This window comes from Natator depressus, chromosome 14 (assembly GCF_965152275.1).
Source record: "Natator depressus isolate rNatDep1 chromosome 14, rNatDep2.hap1, whole genome shotgun sequence".
NCBI classification, from domain to species: Eukaryota; Metazoa; Chordata; order Testudines; family Cheloniidae; genus Natator; species Natator depressus.
The window spans coordinates 34,444,747-34,470,386 of record NC_134247.1 but is presented as its reverse complement, the minus strand read 5'-3'; the positions used below and the strand labels follow the sequence as shown (position 1 = coordinate 34,470,386).

Here is a 25,640-nt window from a genome sequence, read left to right as displayed (position 1 = left end):
TGGCACAACTGATTAACAGAGTTTAAACTAGGAACTTGGGGGTAGACAGCTGGGAGAAGCTCATGTAATCCCCACACCTTATCCTAATATTGACCGGGAAGAAAATCAAGAGAGAATACACCAATGGAGAAAGGAAGAGCAGTAGGTAGGAGAGTGGACAGTAAGAGGAAAGATAGTGCCAATACCAATGAAGCTAACAGTCAGGTAGGCAATACTGTAAGTAAAATAATTGTACTCAATCAGGTGAGGAATCTGAATGAAGCCAAGCAGCAACAGTTAATGCAAGGAGCCTGTGTAACAAAATAGAGGAATAAGAACTAGAACTACCAGTTCAAAGTTGAAGAAGCTATCTGAAGCCTGAATCCCAAGCAAGGAGAAAAATTTGCAGGGAAGGGTTACAGACCAAGCTGGATGAGCAAGCATCTCAAACAGGCTATTAAAAGAAAGCAGAAAGGCTACAAGGAATGGAAGAGGGGATGAATCATTGTGACACTTTGTACTTCAAATTAGCACCCTGGAACCCCTATATTCACCACTGCCATATGATTATGGTTTGTTTTGTACAAGTATGCCATGTGAGGTATCATTTTAAAAGTCTGGATCTGTTAGTACATAAAATCCAACAACATATTAAGGTTCATCATTGGATGTGAAGTTATGAAGCATTGCTATATGTGTTACTGAAATATATTGTGAGGTTGGGAGATGCCCACTGCTGGCCTTTCAGTAAGGACAAAAGAGCAACCTGTCACTGGCCAGACAGGTTTTTAATGGTTCATCAACACCCAACCCACTATCCCAGAGAGTTCTCAGAGAAGGCATGTATGCAATGGGGCAGCCTAACCCATGTCACAGCAAGGATCTTTCTAGCAGCTGGAAAAAAGTATAAAAGAGAGACAGTGACATCATCACTTGACCTCTCTCCCTGCCATCTCCATCTCAACTCCTGGAAGATCATCTGGAAGACAAAAGACTTTGAACTAGTGAGATTGAACTAGGGAGATTGGTCCCAGGTTGGAAGGGTGTCCAGTCCATGTATTGAGGAACTGTGAGCTGCCTGTAACATCTGTTAGGGTGAGAGACTGCTTGATTCAAATCTTATTTAGTGTTTTAAAGTTAAAATTTAGACTGTGTTTCTATTTTTATTACTTAGGTAAACAACTTTGATCTCTGTGCCTGCTACTTTTAATCACTTAAAAGCTATCTTTCTGTAGTTAATAAATGTTTTATACTTTACCTAAAACAGTGTGGTTTTGGTTGAAGTGCTTTGGAAATCTCAGCTCAGACTACAAAGGCTGGTGCATATACACTTCCCTACGAGGAAGTGGGGAACTTATTAATGAGCTTGCACTGCCCAAGGGAGCCTTAAGCAGTGTAAGACAGTATATTTCTGGGGTGAAAGGCTAGGGGGCTGAGGTGATTGACTGGTGCCTCTCTCTGTATGATTCATGAGTAGCTCAGGGAGCATTCATGTAATACAGCTGGGTGTAGAGCTTCACATGCTGACAGCTGAATGATCACAGTTCCCGGAGGCGTGTTGCTGCTTCTCACTAGCATAGCTTTATGAGAGACAACCCAGGCTAAATAGTTAAGGTGGAACAGCAGTCCCACAGTTCCAGGGATCTCTGTCACAATCAGCAATGAGGTCAGAAAGTGTAGGGGAAAAGTAAGAACTGCCAAAATCCAAGCAGAGTTGGGGCTTGCAAAGGTAATTAAAACCAATAGTAAAATATTCTATAGTCAAATAAATAAAAAGAAAACAAGGAAAGAAGAAATTGAACCACTAAGCACTGAGGATGGGGTGAAGATTAAAGATAATCTAGGTATGGCCTAACACAAACAAATACTTTGCCTCAGTTTTTAATAAGAGTAATGAGAAGCTTAGGGGTAGTGGCAGGGTGGCTAATGGAAAAGAGGATATGAAAGTAGAAATTACCACATCTGAGGTGGAAGTCAAACTCAAACAGCTTAATGGGTCTAAACTGGGGGACCTGGATAATCTCCATCCAACAATATTAAAGGAACTGAACATGAAATTGCAAGCCCAATAGCAAGGGTTTTTAATGAATCTGTAAACTTGGGGGTCATACCCTTTGACTGGAGAATTGGAGAAAAAAAGTGATCTGGGAAACTACAGGCCTGTTAGTTTGACCCTCAATTGTACGCAAGGTCTTGGAAAAAACTGTGAAAGAGAAAGTAGTTAAGGACATAGAAGTAAACAGTAATTGGGATAAAATACAACATGGTTTTATAAAAGGTAGATTGTGCCAGACCAGCCTGATCTCCTCCTTTGAGAAGATAACTGATTTTTTAGACAAAGAAAATGCAGTAGATCTAATCAACCTGGATTTCAATAAAGCATTTGATACAATTCCTCATTGGAAATTATTAGTTAAATTGGAGAAGATGGGGATTAACATGAGAACTGAAAGGTGGATAAAGAACTGCTTAAAGGGGAGGCTACAGTGGGTCATACTGAAAGGTGAACTGTCAGGCTGGAGGGAGGTTACTAGTGGAGTTCCTCAGGGATCAGTCTTGGGACCAATCATAGAATATCAGGGTTGGAAGGGACCTCAGGAGGTCATCTAGTCAAACCCCCTGCTCAAAGCAGGACCGATCCCCGACTAAATCATCCCAGCCAGGGCTTTGTCAATCCTGTTTAACATTTTTATTACTGACCTTGGCACAAAAAGTGAGAGTGTGCTAATAAAATTTTTGGATGACACAAAGTTGGGAGGTATTGCCAATACATAGGAGGACCGGAATATCATACGAAAAGATCTGGATGACCTTGTAAACTGGAGTAATAGAAATGTGATGAAATTTAATAGTGCAAAGTCATGCACTTTGGGATTTTAGGGACTAACAACAAGAATTTTTGCTATAAGTTGGGGACTTTTCAGTTGGAAGTGACAAAGGAGGAGAAAGGTCTAATTGGCTGATCACAGAATGACCTTGAACCGCCAATGTGATGTGGCCATAAAAAAAGCTAATGCAATCCTTGGATGCATCAGGCGAGGTATTTCCAGTAGAGACAGGGAAGTATTATTACCATTATACAGGGCACTGGTGAGACCCCAGCTGGAATACTGTGTGTAATGGTACCCATGTTTAAGAAAGATTAATTCAAGTGGAATAGGGGCAGAGAAGGGCTACTGGGATGATCAGAGGAATGGGAAACCTACCTTATGAGAGGAGACTCAAAGACCTCGGCTTGTTTAGCCTAACCAAAAGAAGGCCGAAGGGAGATATGATTGCTCTCCATAAATACATCAGAGGGATAAATACCAGGGACGAAGAGGAGTTATTTAAATTAAGTGCTAATGTGGACACAAAAACAAATAGATATAAACTGGGCATCAACAAGTTTAGGCTTGAAATTAGATGAAGGTTTCTAACCATCAGAGTGAAGTTCTGGAACAGTCTTCCAAGGGGAGCAATGGGGACAAAAAGCCTAACTGGTTCCAAGACTGAGCTAGATAAGTTCATGGAGGGGATGGTATGATGAGACTGCCTACAATGGCATGTAGTCGATTTGCGACTGCTAGTTGCAAATATCGCCAGCGGCCAGTATGAGACACTAGATGGGGAAGGCTCTGAGTTACTACAGAGAATTCTTTCCCTGGTGTCTAGCTGGTGGGTCTTGCCCTCATGCTCAGGGTCTAACTGATCACCATATTTGGGGTTGGGAAGGAATTTCTCCCCAGGTCAGATTGGCAGAGACCCTTAAGGTTTTTTGCCTTCCTCTGCAGCAGGGGCATGGGCCACTTGCAGGTTTAAACTAGTGTAAATTGTGGATTTTCTGTAACTTGAAGTCTTTAAACCATGATTTGAGGACTTCAGTAACTCAGCCAGAGGCTATGGGTCTATTACTGGAGAAGGTGGGTGAGGTTCTGTGGCCTGTGATGTGCAGGAGGGAAGACTCGATGATCATGATCATCGCTTCTCGCCTTAAAGTCTATGAGTCTGTGACTCTATGTCTATGAGTTGAAGGTAGACAAATTCAGACCAGAAATAAGGTGTACATTTTTAACAGTGAGAGTAATTAACTATTGGAACAATTTACCAACAGCTATTGTGGATTCTCCATTACTAGGAATCTTTAAATCAATATAAGATTTTTTTTTTAAAAAAGGGTATGTTGTTTTTAACGAATTTGGGGAAGTTCTCTGGCCTGTATTTTACAGAGGGTTAGAGTATATAATCACAGTGATCCCCTCTGGTCTTGGAATTTAGAAATCTATGAAGCTAAGAATTAATTCTTGTGGCTTTTAGATATCTCTTCCAATGGTCTATTTTCTTGAATTGCAGCTGTATATATAATTGGGAAGCATACATTTTGCTACTTGTGTGTGATATATCACACATTTATCAATGGCTATTAGACAAGATGGTCAGGGATGCAACCGCATGCTATGACTGCCAGAAGCTGGGACTGGATGACAGTGGATGGATCACTCGATGATCGCCTGTTCTGTTCATTTGCTCTGAAGCACCTGGCACTGGCCACAGTTGGAAGACAGGATACTGAACTACATAGACCATTGGTTTGACCCAGTATGGTCATTCTTATGTTCTTATATGTAATTTTGAAGAAGTTTTGTAAAACATATAGAATTTGCCCAGCCTTTAGACTGGAAATAAAGTGCAAATTTTTAACAGTGAGGGAATTAATCATTGGAAGAGTTTATGAAGGGTCATGGTGGATTCTCCAATACTGGCAATTTTTTAAATCAAGATGGATGTTTTTCTAAAAGATCTGCTCTAGTTCAAACAAGAATTAATTCAGGGAAGTTCTCTGGCCTGTGTTATACAGGAGGTCAGACTAAATGATCACAATGGTCCCTTCTGGTCTTATCATTTATGAATGTATGAATAACCTTATTTTCTGTTCTTTCTGAGTTCTCTTTTTGTATCTCTCCAATTCTTTAAGTAAAAAGTAGATTTGTATACAGATCTGTGGAACAGTGACATACAAGCTCAATTTGAAAAAAACCATAGAATCAGAGAAATATAGGGCTTGGAAGGGACCTCTAGAGGGTATCAAGTTCAGTCCTCTGTGCTAAGGTAGGACCAAGTAAACCTAGAACATCCCTGACAAGTGTTTCAACCAGTTCTTAAAATCCTCCAGTGATGGGGATTCCACAACCTCCCTTAGAAGTCCATTCCAGAACTTATAGTTACAAAAGTTTTTCCTAATACATAACCTAAATCTCCATTGCTGAAGATTAAGACTATTACTTCTTGTCCTGCTACAACGGCATACATCCCTGTATTTAAACCCTACACACTATTGCAATAATCTTGGTGCAGGGTATGCCTTGTGAGGTATCATTTAAAGACTCAATTTGCTGATCAATATCATAGCAAAATACATGTGGGAATGTTACATGTGAAGTTATAAACATAAGCTGAAATCATAACTTCCAGTTAAGTCTGGGGAGTGACTAAGCCAATTCCTCAGAGACAAAGAGAAAGCTGACACCTCAGTCAGGTAAAAACAAAGCTGATGGACCATTATCTGCTAAGTGGCCATTCTCTGGTAGGAAAGGGGGCGGGACAAAAATCTACATCTTAGCAAAGAAACATTGTGGAGTTTCCTTTCTTCATTAGACTGCCTGTTGCTTTGCTCCCAGCTGAAAATACTTCTCAAAGTGGGGGAGAGGCAGACACCGCAAGAGACCCCATCTCTCTCCCTGCCCATCACATTCTTTACATCTGAAAATGCAAAGGAAGCAGCCAGGAGACTCTAGGGAACGGGTCCTGACCTGAAGAGTTTGGTCATTAAGACTGCTGAAAGCATGTGATGAAAAAACTTTGCTTTGAATCTAATGTAATTTGATAAGTTAGGCACTGTTGAGTGCTTTCTCTTTATTTTTCTTGTAACCATTTCTGACCTTTATGCCTCAGTAATTAGCTCTTCATTGAGTATATCTCTTTGTAGTTAATAAACTTCTTTTATTGTGTTATCTAACCTAGTGCGATTGAGTTGAAGTGTCTGGGTATCTCTATGTGGGGTAACAAGTTGTGTGTATATTATTCCCTTTAAGGAATAACAAACAATATTTTAGGACATACATTTCTGAAGGAAAATCTGGGACTGGGAGTGTGTTGGGGTCACCCTGTAGCAATCTTTAAGGCTGGTAAGAGCCAATCTTTAAGTCTGCACACGCAGACGTAGCTGGGAGTGACCTACATGCTGGAGGCTGTTTGTGAACAGTCCAGGTTGGGGGCTACAGCAGCAAAGCATTGTAATGGCACCCCAGGTTACAGGGCAAGGGTGACACTGCTACTCATTCGTCTGGATGGTACCCTGGTATGTCACACCTACCTTGGACATCGAGAAAAATTTATCACAGTCCTTTTATAACAGAACTTAACATATTTTAAGACTATCATGTCCCCCTCAGTCTTCTTTTATCACAACTGAAAACACCCAGTTTCTTTAACCTTTCCTCACAGGTCAGGGTTTTTAAACCATGCATCATTTTTGTTGCTCTCCTCTGGACTTTTTCCAATTTGTCCACATTGTTCCTAATATGTGGCACCCAGAATTGGACACAGTACTCAGGCTGAGCCCTCACCAGTGCCAGCCAGAGCAGGACAATTACCTCCTGTGTCTTACATGCCACACTCCTGCTGATACACCCAAGACTGACATTAGCCTTTTTTTTGTAATCTCCATCACATTGTTGACTCATATTTAAAACTAAGATTTTGATATGGCTTTTAATTAAAAGATTTTAATAAAAGTCACAGGCAGGACATGGGCAATAAACAATAAATCATGGAAGCCCAAGCCTCGCCATGCGGGGCTGGAGCCTTAGCTCTTCCTGAGCGGAATCATAATTTTCAGGAAGTCATGGAGGTCTCGTAAAATCATGGAAGCTGTGACCTCCATCACTGATTCATAACCTTACTCATATTCAATTGATGATCCACCATAAGGCCAGATCCTTTTCAGCCCCCAATCCTTTACTAGCATTACCACCTAGTCATTTATTCACCATTTTGTAGTTGTGCACTTGATTTTTCCTTCCTTAATGAAGTGCTTTGCACTTGTCTTTATTGAATTCCATCCTGTTGATTTTGGACCAATTCTCCAATTTGTGGAGATCATTTGGAATTCTAATCCTGTCTTCCAAAGTGCTAGCAACCTCTCCCAGCTTGGTGTCATCTGCAAATTTTATCAACATACTCTCCAGTCCATTATCCAAGTCATTAATGAAAATATTGAATAGTGATAGGCAGAGTTGCAGAAGTTTACGATGAGGCAGGAGGAAAGTTTAAGGTGAAATATGATGTAAAAGTCCACTGAGTACACGTTACACCGAGACCAAGGGGAGTAAAAAGGCAGAAAAATCAATATCTTTTCCCTGCCTCCCCTCCAAAAATAGGATTTTATTTCTCAAATGTACATAAAATGCTCTTATTATGAATTGTTTCAAAATAACAAAAGATCAAGGTATTAAAACTGTTGAAAAACAGTAGAATACACTGTGACAAGAGGCTTCCTACCTGATTCCAGTGTAGGAACATGGAGCGTAAAAAAGAAAATGATATAACTGCATAGAGAGAGGTTGCCCATTGCACAGTGGGAGTGGAAGGAAATCCTCATCTTGATTGTACCTTGATCCAGACATCAGAAAGGAAAAGAAAAAACAAATACAAGTGAACAACGTGCTGTAATTTGGGCAAAATTCGTTGAGCACAATATGAATCCTAGGACTTGTGCTAGTTAATAATTGCATCAAAATGTGCATGTTTGCTACTGTTTTTATCATAAGACATTACAAGGCAAAACAAAACTTGGGCTTCCCCGTTCACCACCTCAAATTACAGTCCAATATTCTGGGCAAAGGCCTTAATACTAGCATTTTCAAAATTCCTTGAAAAATATTATGACAAAAATCACTAACTTTTGTAGAGTAACAGTCTGGTTGTAAAATGACAAAGAGAAAGTCGCCAAGAAGAAAAAAAAACCCTTAATGTATTTTGTATCTATTTTTATACTGCAGTATGAGAAAAGGCATTGCAATTTCTGGGTCTGTGTCACTTGGATAAATACAGATCATCTAAAGTAATTAATGCACCCTTTCAAGTAGAAAAATTAGCATTTTAAAAACAAATGAAAGGATGAGAACTTCCTACCATCTACCTCATGAGCCCAGGAGAAACTTCTCAGCAGTTACAGGATCACTGGGACATTTCCAGCTTCTCTACGGTCAGTGAAATGGACCCTTAATCCAGGAGGTGCCTTACAATGAAAGAATTCAAGTTACGTTATAAAGCAAAAATCATTTAGGAAAAGAGATTCAGTTCAGTATCGTCTGTCCTTGTGCCATTTTATGATAATGCTTTTTAAATAGCAGCAGAATTTACTCTTTTCTCCTGCACGTAGCAAGATTGAAGATGCAAGTGAAATTGTAAAGCAGAAAGCCACCATTATCATTTAGATGGTGATATGAAATTAAAGAGCCTTATGGAAACCTGCACACAAGAATGTGCTTATTCTCTTAAACCCAGCAGGTTTAGCCTCACGCACATCCCGGTTTGAGCAGAGTCATTCCCACTTTGGAAGAGGCTGCTCCACCCTGGCATGATGGAATGATGGTAGTCATTCCATAGTTAAGACTGTAATTGTTTCCTTTATAACCCTGGTTTTTGACCCTACATCTGTAAACTACAGGAAGATCCTATCAGCCTCAAAATTGGAACATTAAGTCTGGGGCTGAGGTAAACTATTTCTACCAAATTTGATGTGAATTGGACAAGTGGTTGCTGAATTATAACAACCTGGAAAAGAGGGGTCACCAGAGTTTTAAAAACATCTTTTTTTTTGCTGCTTTATAGCATAAAAACAAACACAAACCCCATTTTCTTATGGCTGCCTGGCCCTTCCACTCCCCCCACGCTCAACAGAAGAGGTTCAGGGGCTGCCCCACATACCCCATCCCTGGCACAGCACCAACCCTCCCCCCATTACTCTAATCCTCTGAACACTCTGGTTTATGAGACTTGCCCAATGTTTGGCTCTTCCTGCAGCCTCTTGCCTTGTTCACATGGTTGGGAAGAGGTAACTCCATTGTACAGACAGCATAGCTAAGCACACAGATTTAGCACACTCATTCCAAAAGGCAGTGTGGCTAAGTGGGAGTGACTTGGGTCTGCCCCAGGAGAGACCTGCGTTCTTTTCCTAACTCTGCTAGAACTGACCTTAGGTAATATCTCAGGTCCTCAGTTACTGCCCCTATGATGTAAGCAGAGTCAGGATGAGCTCCACCCTGACATCTGGTGGTGAGGTGTGGCAACTTGTGGAAAAGAACTTCAGGGGCTGATCTCATTTGCATAGGCTCACCCACCCCGTCTAGAATGAGGCCAAAGCTGCCCAAATGGTCACTTTGGCTGCTGTGGGATCCCCAGTGTCTCTGTTATTGGGGCAGGAAGAATAAATTGTTATTACCCTGATTATGGGAGTCAAGGACAGTGGAACTGTACTTGGCCTTTTGTATGATGGAGGGACTCACCATCAACTAAGTAGCAGTCGCTAGGCAAGGGACATGGGTTCCAAAACTCTGTGAATTGAGAGAGGCTTGAGATAGGTATTAGTACCTGGTGCGTGCGCCCCCGCCCCCGCCCCTGTGGAATGTCAGAGCTAATTTTTGGTCTATTAAGAGTCTCCCTACAGGTACTGTGCTGAGCTCACTTTGGCCTTATGGTGCACCAGTAGTAAGGCTCCCGCTACTATGAACTGAAATCACTGAGGACTGTGTCAAGTAGCGGGGAGCTGGAAGATCTAGAGTGCAGTGGTGCTGTTCATGGATAGACTGGTGGAGTGTTCATGAGATGGCAAGCTGAGCTGTTTGTGAGACAGTGGGGCAGAGCCCTGTGGGGCAGTCAGCTTCTAGGTCACGTAAGGTGCCCCTTACCTCTTTCCCCCCACACACAGGCACATTTTTAGCTGGACTGGGGAGTAACACTCTGCAGATGAACTTTTGAACTCTGGGGCTGGACTTTTTGGATTTGGGGTGATTTTTGGATTGCTGGACTCAAGAGACGTTTGGGTTGTGGGACTCAAGAACCCGAGGGAAAGGATGTGGCCCAATTTGCTGGGGTGGGTCTTTGCTCATGGTTTGGTTAATGAACGCTAGTTGTGGTGTTTTCCCAATTTAATGCTGATGTCGTTTACCTCATGTTATTAAAGATTCTCTGCTACATCGAGACTCTGTGCTTGCGAGAGGGGCCTCGAGCCAGTTTTGCATTTGATTTGATGAGAGGAGATTTGCATTTGATGAGAGGGAATCCCTGTGTACTGAACCCGGCCCTTGCTGCTATCAACTTGGCCTGGCAGAAGGGTTACAATTAGAAGGGGGAGAATGATATTTGTTGGCATCCGAGGAGAAGGACACGGGGTGGTATTCACAAAGGTACTTAGGTGCCTGAGTCCCATTTTTAGGCACTGCTATGACCCACAAAACCGCTGCTTGGCTGCTGCCCAACCCTGTAGGTGCCTGAACTCACTTGGCTGCTCAGCACCTAAGTTTTTGCAGCACAAATTCCCCAGGTGCCTAAGTTTCTGCCTCCGTTCATGTGCACTGCTGACTCCCCCAAGGTTTCCAGATGTCTATCTCCTGGCTAACCCCCAAAACAATCCACAACCTGGGGAAAGATAGGCAGAGGAGCACCTATCTCGTGTATTAGACCTGATCTGGGAGGCAAGCTGAGAGGCTCCCTAGCTCCACACAAAGCAGTTGTGGAGGAGGGGGAAGTTCATTTCCTTCACAATGTTTAGCCCCATAGTTAGGGCATACATCATGGGTATGGGAGACCTCCAATTCAAATCCCCCCTCTGCCAGAAGAGTAGAGATTTGACCAAGTCTTCGATAACTGTTCCAAGCTATGGTATATTCTAGTTTAAGCTGTTCCACTTAAATATTAATTGGGCCAGAGGAAAGTGTGACAATCACTCTATGGTGGATAGAGCATGCCCTGAGAGATGGCAGAGCCACGTTCAATTCCCTGCTCCTCCTCCAGCAGAGAGGGGGATGTAAACCAGGGATTTCCCACATTCCAGGTGAGTCTCCCTAGCTCCTGGGCTAATGATTGTTTTGTGTGGCACTAGGCAGCCTCTGAGCCCAGATTAGCTCCACACCCCAAGTTAGGCGGAGAAGCACTTATCTTCCCTCAGCTGAGAATCACTAGCAGAGATAAACACATTCCTGCAGAAGGGTTTAGCACACACCCCTCTTAGTTTTCCCCCACTGGTTAGCTTAGGCAGCTCCCCACCAAGCGTGCTGGCGTTATGAACCGCATTCTAAGGTGCCGGTGTCTCCCCATTCATTGTATACAGAACCCGGGCACCTACCTCAGGCTTTGTGAATTGTAGTGTGTTGCTGTGATTTTCTAGACGCCTGAAAGTTAGGCATTGTGATGCTCAGTGTCACAGCCCTTAAGTGCCTTTGTGAATCTAGCACATGCAGCCTTGATCAATACTCAGACTGTGAAGTGTAGAGGAATATTAACATCAGGAGTGAGACTGGACCACATGGTCTCCTGGCTCCCAGCCCAGTACACCTCCCTCTAGCCTAGGGGTGTTAAACTCATTCTGTGCAGTTGGCCAAATTCCATTTTTATTATGATCTCTGGGCCAGAGCATCCATTTAGGACTCACCACTCTCCTCCTTCCAGAGTGGCGCCCTCACCAACCCCAATGAGATATTAAGAGCAGAATGCAGCCTTTATAGAGTAAATTCACTTTTCATTATCATCACAGTGTGTTACTTCTTCAGGGCCTTGTTATCATGCTGAGCATCACTCAGTGGGGAAAACGGTCCCAACTGTGACCACCATTCTCTCTGTCTGTTGTTCCTCTTCCTTCCCCATCCTCCCTTTTCTTTTTTCTTTCTCTTCCCTTACTTTTTATGTCTCCTCCTGTCCTTGCTCAGCATTATTTCCCATCAGCTACCACCATTTCACCTCCACAGCTTCCCACCCACCCCCTTCCCTATCCCAGTGGCTAAAATGGACAGTGGTGAAATAGTTAATGCTAAGGTAATGACAGAAATGACCCCCAGGTTCACACCCTACACACCATTGCAAAAATGTTTGTACAAGGCATGCCTTCTGAAGTGTCGTTTAAAAACTCATCATTTGCTGATCAATCATATCATGGCAAAATACAGCACATAGGAGCGTTACATGTGAAGTTATCAGCATAAACTAAAATCATAACTAAAAGTACGTTTTCCAGGTAAGTCTGGGGAGTGGCCAAACCAGTTCCTCAGAGACAAAGGACAAGCTGATGCCTTGGCCAGATGAAAACAAGGCTGATGGACAATTACCTGCTAAGTGGCCATTCTTTGGCAGGCAAAGGGGCAGGACAAAAATCTACATCCTGGCAAAGAAAAAGCATGCAGTTCCATCCACAGACTGCCTGTCGCCTTGCTCCCAGCTGGAAATGCTTCTCAAAGGGGGGACAGGATTATAAAGAGGAGGGATAGACACCCCTAGGGTCCCTCCTCTCTCTCTCCCCCCACCAATCACATTCTCTATACCTGAAAAGACATAGGAAGCAACTGTTGGACTCTGGGAGAGGGGTCCTGACTTAAAGAGTTTGGTCTGTAAGACTGCTGAAAGCATCGGTGAAAAACTTGGCTTGAATCTAATATAGTTTGTTAAATTAGACACTAGTAAGCTTTCTCTCTTTATTTTTCTTGTAACCATTTCTGACTTTTATGCCTCATTACTTGCACTCACTAAAAATCTATTTCTTTGTAGTTAATAAGCTTGTTTTAATGTTTTACCTAATCCAGTGTGTTTACATTGAAGTGTCTGGATAACTCTATTTAAAGTAATAAACTGCTATATTATTCCCTTAAAGGAATAATGGACATAGTATATTTGTACTGTCCAGGAGAGGGCTGGGCATTACTTTTCTGGGAGGCAGCCTGGGACTGGGAGTATGCCAGGATCACCCTATGGTAAATTTTAAGGCCAGTAACAGCCAAGGTGTGGCTGACTGACTGCAGCACACACAGACATAGCTGGGAGTGACTTACACACTGGAGGCTGTTTGTGAGCAGTCCAGGTTGGAGGCTACAGCAGCAAGGCATTGTAGAGGGCCCCCAGGTTACAGGGCAGGGGTGATGCTGCTGCTCATTGATCTGGATTGTACCCTCATATGTCACAAAGGTTTAAAACAGAATTATTGAAAACAAAAGCTGAGATTCTGTACTATTTAAGGATTAGCACCGGGCCTTCTCATTCTGCGGTTTGAAAAATAAGGAATAATGGCTTCTTATTTTAAATTATGGTCCTTGATTCAGGTCCAACTGGCACATTCCAGGGTGCAGTCCATACCAGTGAGGTATGTCACTGCCTGTTCTGCATCCTGGGGTACTTCACAATGCCTTTCTGCTGCAGATCCCAATCTGGGCTGCTCACAATCAGCTTGCCAACATGCAGGTCACACCCTGAGTGTCTGTGTATCACCACAGCCCTGGTCCAGCAACTGCGACCCCAGCAGCAACACTCCAGCTACACACTGGCTTCCACTAGCCTTGGTTACTACCTGCAGAGTGACCCCAACACACTCCCAGTCCCATACTTTCCCAAAAATGTGTGTTCGGCACTGCCCACCCCTCTCCTGGGCAGTTCATGGCCCTTGTAAGGGGTCAGTGCACAACATTTTATAACTTTAACTGGAGTTACCAAACAGCTCAGTTTAAACACAACACTGGATTAGTTTAAATTAAAAATAAAATAAGTTTATTTAACTATAAAGAGATAAATTTTCAGTGAGTACAAATATAAGACATTAAAGTCAGAAATGGTTATAAGAAAAATAAAGATAAAATGCTTACTAAGTAGCTAAAACTTAACAAGCTAGACTTGGTTCAAGGTAAAATCCTACCACATATTCCCAGCAACAGGAATGAACAAAATCACACGTCAGGCTCTACCTGGAATGTCAAAGGGCTAGTTCCTTTGTTTTCTTAGGTGGGAGAGAGAGACACAAACTGGGATGTTTTTGCCTTTTTTATAGTCCTGACACCCCTTGAAGTGGATTCTTCAGAAGATTACACCTCAAAACAAAGTTTGGTCAAATAGTAAAGAAGGCAAAATAGAGTCTGGGGTGAAGAAGGCGCCATGCTTTTTCTTCTCACCTGTGTTTGCTGAAATGCAGATTTGGCTTGTCTCCTGCCATTCCCCCCCTTGTGGTCTTGAGGACCCTTTTTATTAGTGTAGCTATTAGTAAATATTAACCCTTTTAGTTCTTTATTTCTGTATATTTGATTCATTTATAGATAGAAGTAATGGGATTAATCTGCAGCAAGGGAGATTTAGGTTAGATATTAGAAAAGCTTTCTAACTATAAGGGTAGCTAAATTGTGGAATAGGCTTCCAAGGGAGGTTGTGGAGTCCCTATCATTAGAAGCTTTTAAAAACAAGTTGGACAAGCAGCTGTCAGAGATGGTCTAGGTTTACTTGGTCCTGCCACAGTGCAAGGGGCTGGACTTTATGACTTCCCAAGGTCCCTTCCAGTCTCACATTTCTATGATTCTATTCTTAGAATCTTTAGAATCTTTGTCTTCAACAGAGTATGTCTGAACTCTAAGGTCCAGAATATTGGTCCTTGACTGATAAGTAACCATATTCAGGAATGTTATGCATTATGCTATATTTTAACAATGTTGGGCACTTTCATGTCTATAAAACTTCAGATATTCTTGGAAACCACCTCCATTATAAATAAATATAGATAATGGTTATATAAGCATATATAAACTTGGGAAACTAATAAGGGATGATTGTTACAGCAGATGTTTTCTGTTGGGGAATCCCCAGGGAAGAATGACTGCGGGGTGAGAATGACCCACTGAGAGATGTTATCTTGAAGAATTGTTAGTCCCCTCGGATGTAAATAATCATGCCTTCACACATAAATCAGGTAAAATAAAAATATATAGAAATGACATCACAACATATTTTTCTGGGAGTCTTGGCAAAGAGGATTTCTTTGTCTACAACCCTATATAATGATACTGGAGTGATGAAGTGGGGATTCTCTTAATGTTTTGTTTGAATACTCTGTGTGTGCCTCAGTTTCCTCTATGTGTTGCATAAGTATCTAGGTGGTGGAATAAGGGTATGTGATCATTGCAGAGAATGTAGAGGGCAGGTGTGGCTTCTGTCTTGCTCCCTGGGCCCAGGCAACAGCTGGACACTCTGTATCCCGGCAACTGATGGCCAGGCCCCATATTTTGCAAGGAACCAGCTGAAGGAGTTGGAGAACAAAGTGAGAGGTGAAGGTTAGGTGACCAGTTTGCCCAGGAAAGAGACAAAGCACAGAGGAGGGGCAACAGGGCGTGACTGAGGGTGGGCTGCTGGAAGCTGGACAGTCTTGTTTGGGACTCGGGGAGAGAGCCCAGCGCTCTGAGCTCTGGATCCCCTCAAGATGGACTTTGCTGAATCTTCCTACTTTCTGCGCTAACAAGAACTGTTCTACGCTGTGTTCCCAACAACTAATAAACCTTCTGTTTTATAACACTGGCTGAGAGTCACTGCTGACTGCAGAATTGGGGTGCAGGGCCCCTTCGGGGGGAGTGTAAGGCTTCCCCAGGTGGACTCACTATGGAAAGCTCACAGTGTGAAACAGGGGTGCTGAACGCTCCGAGGTCAGATCCAGGAAGCACTGAAGGAGGCTTGCCCTAGTGAGAGTGCGCCCTAAGGGGAGTCACACTACAAGAAGTCCTGTCTGAACTTCATTCAGAGTGGTTCCAGAGCACCGAGCCTGTGCACTCCATGACAAATGGTATGGGAACTTGGAGAGTGAAAACTGAGCCTCCCACCAGATACAGTGAAGCAGAGACACAGATCCAGCTCTTGGTCTAACAACAAAGAGTGGTAATGTATTTCTTTCTTTCTGAATTCTGTATAATGCTGTACTAATCTCTGATTGATAATCTTAGATTAAATAATTCCAGCTGAGCCTGTTATTCGACAATCTTGAGTCATTAACTCAGACATGCAACACTACTTTGTAAATTGAGGTAATCACACATTACTTTGTTTAAGACAGACCTCTTGAACAACTTTTGTATAGGCTGGTCTCTATGGTTTTGAACATGTGCTAATACAGGGGGATGTCATAACTTTACATATAATGTTACAACATACATTTCACCATGATATTATTGACCATCGAGTTGTTTTCAAATGATACCTCACAAGACATATTTTGTACAAAGATTATTACAATAGTGTGTAGGGTGTAAACACAGGGTGCATTGCCTCACACCCACACAGTAGATCTCAGCAGTGGGAGTCCAGTGACGTGAGTTTAAGTGCCTCCTCTCTTTCAGCACGTAGTACACTTGCCAGACAAACAAACTGGGGAGCACTAAGAAATGAGACAATATTGGCCAACATGCACCTTGACACAAGATGGAGGCACCACATGCAAAGAACTCAGGGCCCATTGGTCCTAGCTTGAGTCACAGAGCTCCCAAAGCAGGAGGAATAAGGGGCTGTCCCTCTCTTGGGGATCAGGGGGGTCCCAGGAGGGGTCTACATTTTTTCCTGTGATGTAGGTAAAAAAGTATTCAAAGACTTGTGGGTTGTTGAAATCAGCTCACTTGTAAGGTGCTCTAGCTCAAATAACTCCAGATTTTCCCACAAACTTGATCTCACTTCCCTCCCTCCTTCCCCCCATCCGTCCCCCCACAACCATCAGGCTGAGCTGACTTATCTTTTGAAATTTAGACAGGATGCAAAAGTTGGCTTTAAACAAAAACTGCCTATGTCTCCAGCTCTCCTCCAGGGCTCACGCCGATTTATGCCAGCTGATATCCTGGTAAGGGTTTCTGATGGTGGAGGGTTTACCAGGAATCCAGGTTACAGTGGCACTTCTTGTGTTCACAGCACACACACAGAGAAGTTAAATAAAAATGTAAGTTTTTTTCTTAGATTTCAGAACACACAAGAACCCAACACTAAGAAGAGAGACAAAGCAGTCTGCTCCCTAAAACAGAGAGCTGCAATTCTCCCCACCTCACTTTAAGCTGTCTGTTTGCAAAGTGACTGCTGGCACAGTTACATGCTTAGCTGCAGAGCCCTCTAGCCTGGAAATGGGACCATGGAATTCCTCCGACCACCTTAAAGCGATAGCTGGCAATCCAACACAGTTGGACCTCAGTACACCCCAGCACTGAGGATCTCTAATTTCTCCTGCATTCAGACAGCCATTGAGGGTCAGTGCCGCCCAGGGAAGTGGGTACAACCAGGGCTGCCAGGGAATGCACTGGCTCAACCCCTGCACTCAGTGACTCCTGCTGATGGGGCTCTAGCAGGTGTTAAATCTGAACCCTATTCTGGGACAACCCTAAGGACAGCAGCAGAAGTAACACCATCCGCCTTCTGTCTGGGTAACTCCCCCCTCTCCCTGGCACAGAAAGGTCTTCATGGCCCAACCCCTCTCTGCAGCAGCCATATTTAATCTGGCCTATGCCATTTCCCTTCTTCTAATCTCTTAGAGCAGAACTTCAGTGGCATGAGCTGATGGCAAATACACACAGCCAATGGAGAAGGAGAACGAGAGAGCACAAACTTCTCCGACGACAGCTTGCAGGAAAGTCACCAGAGCAGAAGTGCTGGAGTGTAAATGTAATTCCACGATATCATGCAGAAGAGCGAATAAACAGACACTATTTCAGCCTGTGTTACAGGGTAATGGAAAAGGGCCACAAAGATCTCTGAGCATTTTAGACATTTCTGCAGCAATATTTAAAGTAGGAAAGTGAGAGCCCCGGACGGACTCCCTGCCATAGAAACAGTTCCCGAGAAGAATAATAGAGCCTCACCCACAGCAATTGAGGGCTGACACTCACCTGCCTGATGGATCTTACAGGCAAGTGCACAGGCTAGCGGCAGAGGAAGGGCTCCCAGCTTCAGAACTGCCAGGTCTGCATTACAAGCGAACTTCTCTGTATTTACAGCTGCATTTCCCACTAGGCACGTCTGACTCTATCTAGTCTGTTCAATCAGCTATTGCTGGTTAACTTACAGCAATTTTATCAGCTTCTGAATGAAAGTTAAATCAAAGTTACAGGAAGCCCATTTATGGTATGCAGAGATAAAAGACTTAAAGAAACACACACACAGTCCCAGGGAGTTGACAATTTCAGGGAAAGCAGATGCAATTTTCCCTGGTTTGGAAGGTGACAGTTTTAGTTTTTAAGGCTTTTCCCTGCTCCCTCAGAGTCACTGTCATAACAATCAGTTGTATTTCTGTCCCCGCAAGCACTACACTCTTCTGACTGAAGCAGTGTGCCAGGGTGCAGAGTTAATAATCAGACCTCAGTAGTAGCCCTTGGCCAAGGCAGGAAAGGCCTCCCTGGGGTTCCAAGTAATTCACAAGTTTTCTGGTGCAAAATAAAACAAACTCTGAGAGATAGGCCACATTCTCCTTTCACAGTGGAGCAATAAACACCAAGAGCCATATTCTGCCTGGCCTTCATGCAGGTGTTTAGTGTGAGCTCAGAGGGCGCAGAGAGGCTTTCCCTCCCTCCTTGCATGGCCTACATAAAGTCCCCCCACACCCTGTACTGGTAAGACTAGGGCAGGGCAGCCTACAAAGGGGTGCCGCAGCTGGCATGCTCCCACTGCATGTGCTGTAACCCAACCAATATCTTCATACCTCCAGAGCTGGCTTCCAAGCAGAAAGGTCCTCTCTATCTCCAGGGTACGCGAGAAGGGACCAGCCCCTTCAGCTGAGCCTAACAGGCCCTTCTTTATTTGATAGACTTACAGGGGGAAGGTTGAGGGTTGTTCCTGGGGGACGAACAGGGCTCCTCTGATTTATTGGCTGGCTGACTTCATTCATCATTTGTGTGGGATAATGTTTTCCTGCTGGGTGGGCGTCATGAGCTGTTGTGACCCTTATGAATTGTTCAGGCACCCAGAGCATTTTGGAGGGGTATTTTATTGGTAATTTACTCTAAAGAAAGGCTAATAGTAAATAACAGAACTGGTCTTGCATGTTTTCCTCTAGGGGAGGTGTCAGAATTGCCAGGGGACACCAGTTATTTTAACTCCTGCCTCATCTCCCCCAACCAGAAGTGTCCCATGACTCAGCCAGCCTGCCCAGGAGATTGGGCTCCCCCAAGGAGGCTCCTTTGCTCCCCTCTCAAAAGTGGGGGGGCAATGGCCCTTTGCCCCCCTCCCCAGTGCCTACGGAAGAAACCCATTTCAGTGGCTCCTTGGGAAGGAGAGGAGCCAACGGGCCAGCTAGGCCCTGGCAGAGGACCCAGGGCTGGGACTACATGGACAGATCCCCCAGAGCCCCTCCTGTTGCAGCAAGCAGGGGTCATTGCACAGAGCTGCCCTGATGTCCCCTCTCCTCCTCTCATGGATCCATATAGGATTGGTGCCATGCTCCAGCTTTGGAACAGTCTCTCGGAGGAAGCCCTTTGATGTGCCAGACCCCTAGAGGTCTCACTCTTCCCCCAGGGTAAGACACGTGGCTTCACTGCCTCCTGAGACTGGACCTGTGGACCTTCAGCACTCCTGCTTCACACCAGGAGCCCTGTTCAGCGAATCCAGCTGAGATAGACTCCTGATGGAGACTTGTCCACTCTTCAGGGATTAAGACACCTCACCAAGCATTTGCAGTAACATTCAAAGAGCATTGACTAATAAAGTAGAGTGACCACCCATCCCGAACTGGATGGGACAGTCCTGACAGACAGAGTTCAAGTCCCAGTCCCTGGCTGAATGACCCCAGGACAGCATTTGTCCTGGATTCCCTGTGGCACTGCTGTGCACCTGCCCAAGGCTCAGGGGCTGCACCAGCCTCTTCCCGGGGGTGGGTGGGCGGAGGTGGGCTTCACTACAAGGCCCTGCCCCATGCTCCTCCTCTCCCCCCTGAGGTCCCCTCCCCAGGCCAGATCAGAAGCTAGAGCTGGGCTACTGTGGGGAACCCCAAACGCTGTACCTGCCCTGAGCAGCATGCCATGGGGGGTAGGGACATGGACCAGGATATAGGCCTGGGATCTGATCAACCGACCTCCCCATAGTAAACCAGCCTTGGGTGAAATTCAGGGAGTTCACCACTAAAATAGAAAAAAAGAATATCCTGCTGCTGATAAAGCACCCCCATCTCAGGAATGTCCCTAATGGGAGTTGTAACCACCAAGGTTGTAAAGTAGAGACACGCAGGCTCTGGGAAAATTTTAGGGAGTATACAGAGACTCAAACAAATGGTAAGATAGGTTTAGTAGATTTGAAGGAGGTAGCTAGTTCTATCTGTATAATGTAAATGAAAAACAATGCTCTTTGGAAATCAACTCCAGACTGCAGTACAATAACAAACTGCAAAACACCATATTCCCTGCATGACTGTGATGTGTGTGGGCACATGCTGGGCACGTCAGGGGTAGCAGAGAACAGCAGGAGGGAGGGAGGGAAGGGAGAGGAGTTCAGCGGGGAGCCCAACAGGTACATGTGGTGCTGGGCACACAGGCGTTATTGCTGAGCTGTAACATGTGTGTCTATAACGCAGCTGCCACATTCAATAGGAGCAAGGCAGAGCAGAGTCCAGGGGAAGAGGTGGGGAGGCAGCCAGAGTGGGTGTACCAGGCTGTGCTGTCACCATGTGTGTTTTCTCTGTGACCTTGCTAGAAAGGGGCTAGGCAGAGGCAGCATGTCCAGTGGTTAGAGCAGGAAATCTCTGCCCTATTTACAACTGAGCTAATGGCTCCCTGCGCTCTCCTGTTCCCCACGATATGCTGAGCTGGACGTGTCTGTCCCCGGGAGCTCAGTAAATCCCTCCAATACCTTCCCTCTGCCCAACCCAGCTCCCCTGTCCACATCTGTGCCGGTGGCCCCTGGGGTCCCTCTCTGGGGAGTTCAGGAGTGGCGGGTGGTGCTGTATTACTCTGAGGTGAGTTAATGATGAATGAACCAGCCTGGCCATAGTACAGTCAGCACATTTGTTTATTGCCCTGTTTGCTGTTAATGGTTATCAGTATCAGTGATGGTGTGTTAGTGCCTAGGAACCCCAGTCACAGATGTGTAATAAAGAGACGTCCCTGGCCCAGGGAGCTCACAATCTACACGACAGACACAAAAGGAGTGACAGAGACTCCCAGCACAGGTGTGGGCAGGGAGGGTGAGGAAACACTGAACCAAACTTGGCTGTGAGCACTGACCACACTTATTTGTCTGTTTTTAGGAGCAGGAAAACCAGGCCCCAGCACTACGGAATAACAGAATGTTCTTACAGGTTCAGGTCACGGTGCAATGATCAATGTTTTATTCTAAATGTGTACACAGAATCACAACTGGATGGAAACTGAGTGTAAACAAAGGCCAGTGAACATTCATTGTCCCCTTGGAAGCACTGTGCTAGTCTCAAATCCTCAAACTCATGAGTTTTCTTCCCTAGCTTCTGCCTGCATTTTCAAGGACCTGCAGGATAGCTCCTAGGGATGGGCACACTTTACCCACAACCTACTTAGTGTGGTATTATTCATGCTGTTTCTCCAGGACTGAGGCCTCGGGTGATCTCAGCCCAGCCGGAATTCATACATTCATATATTTTAAACCTGAAGGGACCATTGGATTTAGTCTGACCTTTATAACACAGGCCAGTGAATTTCACCTGGTTACTGAGCCCAATAACTTGTGTTTGACTAAAACATCCTTTCAGAAAGGCCTCAGTTTAGACCAGGAGACATAAAGGGATGGAGAATCCAGCCCCTTGAGAGTTTGTTAATCACCAGCACTGTTAAAAAATGGTGCCTTATTTCTAATTTGAATGTGTCTGGCTTCAGGTTCCAGCCATTGGTTCTTGTCCAGCCTTTGTCTGCTAGATTACAGAGCTCTTGAATGCCCAGGATTTTCTCCCTGTGAAGGCACATAAACACCATGATTAAGTCACCTCTCACTCTTCTTTCTGATAAACTGAACAGATCGAGCTCTTTCAGTCTCTTTCCATAGGGCATTTTCTCCAGCCCTCAAATCACATTTGTAGTTCTTTTCTGTACCCTCACCACCTTTTTTGAACATCCTTTTCCAAATGTGTATATCAGAATTGGGCACTGTGTTCCAGAGTCCGTCTCACCAGTGTTGAATACAGAGCTAAAGCCCCTCCACGCTCCTGCTCACTGGCGAGGGGGCATCTGGCAGAGCTGCTTTTCCCCCCTTTCTAACTGTAATTCCTCCTCCTGTCCCAGTCAGTTCCTCCTCCCCTTTCTTCTGTTTTCCCTTCACCTCTTCCCCGTCCAGGCCCCTCCCTTCCCTCCACCTCACTCTGCACTGAGCAGGGCAGAGATCAGCAGCAGGCACCTCCCACCAGTGACACCAGAACACACAGTGCAGGGGAAGGAGACAGACAGACTGAGAGCCCAGCAGCCATGGGGACACCTGCTCCACCAGGGAATGGGAAACGTAAGGCTGAGGGTCTGGAACCCCCGGCCCCAGCGTCTTTACCTGGGAAAGGCCTAGAAGATGCCATTTGTTACGTCTGTTAGGATTATTTGACAGACCCGGTGACGATACAGTGCAGGCACAACTTCTGCCGGTGCTACATCACCCAGCGCTGTCAGGGAGTGGAGAGACACTCCTGTCCTCAGTGTGAAGAAACATTCCAGAAAAGACCCTTCAGGTCTAACACGCAGCTGGGCAGCATAGTACCATCCATCACACAGCTGTCCTTAAAGCCAGGACAACGGAGAAGGAAAGGGAATGTCAGTGAATAACATGGGAAGGAGCTCACATGGTTCTGTAAGGAGGATGCCAAAGCTCTTTGTGAGGATTGCAAAGAATCCCAAGCTCACTTCTCCCACACTGTGATTCCCATGTCAAAGGCTACCCATGAGTCCAAGGTAGGGTGTTATTGTTGGCTAATTAAATCCCTTCAGGGCTCTGTGTCACACCCTCTCTGGGCAGATACCAGTCTGTTCTGAGTGGGCCTAACCACAAGATCCCAGGTGCTTCTGGGCCTCTCAGATACACTCCCAGCTGTAGACCCCACGTCTGCCACCCTTCTTTGGGGTATGTCCTCTGCACCCCAGCTGGCTTAGCCCCCAGAACCAGTGCCTCAACCCTCCCAAGCTCCCAGTTGTGTATACACACTCTGGCAGATTTCCAGCTCGCTCTGCGCGCACAGGTGAGCTGGGAACACCTGCTAAGCAAAGGACATGGGTGGCATGTAACTTCAGCATTTGGGGAGGCTGGGTGCGAGGCCCTGCCCACACTCCACCTAGCTCCACCCCTGGCCCCGCTCCCACTAGGCCCCCTCCCCCAAGGCCTCCCACCCACCACATGCCACTTGCTCCTCTCTCCTGCCTCTTCCCCCGAAGCCCCCACTGCCGTTGCTTCCTCCTCTCCTTTGTCCCCTCCCCCAAAGCCCTCACCGCTCACTGGAGGAAGGGTGAGAGGAGAGGAGCGAGCGGCGAATGATGGAGACCTTGGGGGAGGGGGCAAAGGAGAGGAGCGAATAGTGAGCGGCAGGTGATGGGAGCCTTGGGGGAAGGGGTGGAGTGGGGGAGGGAAGAGGAGGAGTGGGGCCTGGGGGCGGAGCATGAGTGGGGCCATGGCCCAGGCATGCTTTCAGTGGCAGCGCTACAAAGGCAGCGGATTGGCAGCACGCCTCAAAAGGGACGTGCGCAGCATCCTGTCTGGGGAGGCTTAGCCTCCCCTGGCCTATTATACCAGCCACCCATGGCATTTGTACTTGTGAAAAGTACTGGAGAGTTATAGATCTTCGCAAAATAACAAACTGTCCTGAGACAAACTGCCCCGAACCTCCTGTGTCTGATCTCACCCCTTCAGTGACTCTGAGGTCTGGTCAGCATTTCAGGCAAGGCAGAGACCCTCCTGCTTTCTCTTGCTCCTGCCTTGTCTTCTGGCATATGGTGGTCGATGGCCCCTCTTGCTCTGAGAGCAGCCCCCTTCAATACAGTCTCTGTCCTGGTTTTCCATATGCCATGTTGGAGTGTCTGAGTTCTCTGGATCTCCCTCATTTGTCAAAGTGAATTCTTCACTGAGCCCAGACTCAGAGCTGCCGGTTTTAGTTACTAAGAAATGTTTTTTCTGCCTTTTGATCCTATGAGCCCTGCAGAGGGAAGGCAGGTCTGGGAGAGGCTCTTTAATCCAGCGGATAAAGGAAGAGTGAGATCTAATGGCTGGAAGTTAAAGCTAGACAGGTTTAGGCTCGAAATAAGGTTCACATGTTTTACTATGAGAAGGATTTACCATTGGACCAACCTACCAAGGGTTGTGATGGGTTCCCCATCGCTTGGAGTCTTTAAATCATTGCTGGGTATCTCTCAGAGATCTGCTCTAACTCAGCCACAAGTGTATGATGTGGGAATCTCTGGGGGAGGTTCTCTGACTTGTGCTCAAAAACATGAGGCCAGACTAGATTATCAGAATGGGGATATTTTCTAAGTACATCAGGAGCAGGAAGCCTGCTAAACAATCAGTGGGGCCACTGGATGATAGAGATGCTAAAGGAGCATTCAAGGACGATAAGGCCATTGTGGAGAAACTAAATGAATTCTTTGCATCGGTCTTCACTTCAGAGGATGTGAGGGAGATTACCAACCTGAGCCATTCTTTTTAGGTGACAAATCTGAGGAACTTGAGGTGTCATTATAGGAGGATTGAGGTGTCATTATAGGAGGTTTTGGAACAAACTGATAAACTAAACTGTAATAAGTCACCAGGACCAGATGGTATTCACCCAAGAGTTCTGAAGGAACTCAAATGCGAAATTGAAGAACTGCTAACTGTGGTATGTAAAAAGAAAAGGAGTACTTGTGGCACCTTAGAGACTAACCAATTTATTTGAGCATAAGCTTTCGTGAGCTACAGCTTACTTCATCGGATGCATAAAGTGGAAAGTACAGTGAGGAGATTTTATATATACACACAGACCATGAAAAAATATACATTGTAAGGAGAGTGATCACTTAAGATGAGCTATTACCAGCAGGAGAGTGGGGTGGGGGGAGAGAAAAGCTTTTGAAGTGATAATCAAGGTGGGCCATTTCCAGCACATTTCCAGGAGTTAACAAGAACGTCTGAGGAACACTGGGAGTGGGGGGAGGAATAAATAAGGGGAAATAGTTTCACTTAGTATAATGACTCAACCACTCCCAGTCTCTATTAAATCAGTTTCTGTACCAGTTGACTGGAGGATAGCTAATGTGACACCATTTTTTTTTAAAGGCTCCAGAGGTTATTCTGGCAATTACAGGCCAGTAAACCAAACTTCGGTACCAGGCAAATTCATTGAAATTATGATAAAGAACAGAATTATCAGACACATAGAGGAACACAATTTTGGGGGGAACAGTCAACATAGTTTTTGTAAAGGGAAATCATGCCTCACCAATCTATGAGAACTCTTTGAGAGGGTCAACAAACATGTGGACAAGGGTGATCCAGTGGATATAGTAGACTTTCAGAAAGCCTTTGACAAGGTCCCTCATCAAAGGCTCTTAAGCAAAGTAAGCAGTCGTGAGATAATAGGGAAGGTCCTCTCATGGCTCAGTAACTGGTTAAAAGACAGGGAACAAAGGGTAGGAATAAATGGTCAGTTTTCAGGATGGAGCGAGGTAAATAGCGATTAC

General features: G+C 45.2%; 2 protein-coding genes across 2 annotated transcripts in view; both read right to left on the bottom strand.

Annotated features, from left to right (window-relative positions):
• LOC141998761 (butyrophilin subfamily 1 member A1-like) overlaps nt 1–18,020 on the bottom strand; it is a 61,315-nt gene extending 43,295 nt beyond the window's left edge. The window contains exons 1-3 of the mRNA XM_074971762.1: nt 17,889–18,020; nt 8,159–8,257; nt 7,519–7,629 (exon numbers count right to left, since the gene is read on the bottom strand). Coding sequence (XP_074827863.1) covers nt 7,519–7,618 — 100 coding nt within the window. The 5' untranslated portion in view covers nt 7,619–7,629; nt 8,159–8,257; nt 17,889–18,020. The remainder of the gene's footprint in view (nt 1–7,518; nt 7,630–8,158; nt 8,258–17,888) is intronic.
• The window catches only part of LOC141998856 (uncharacterized), a 131,121-nt gene that overhangs the window by 55,996 nt on the left and 49,485 nt on the right, over nt 1–25,640 (bottom strand).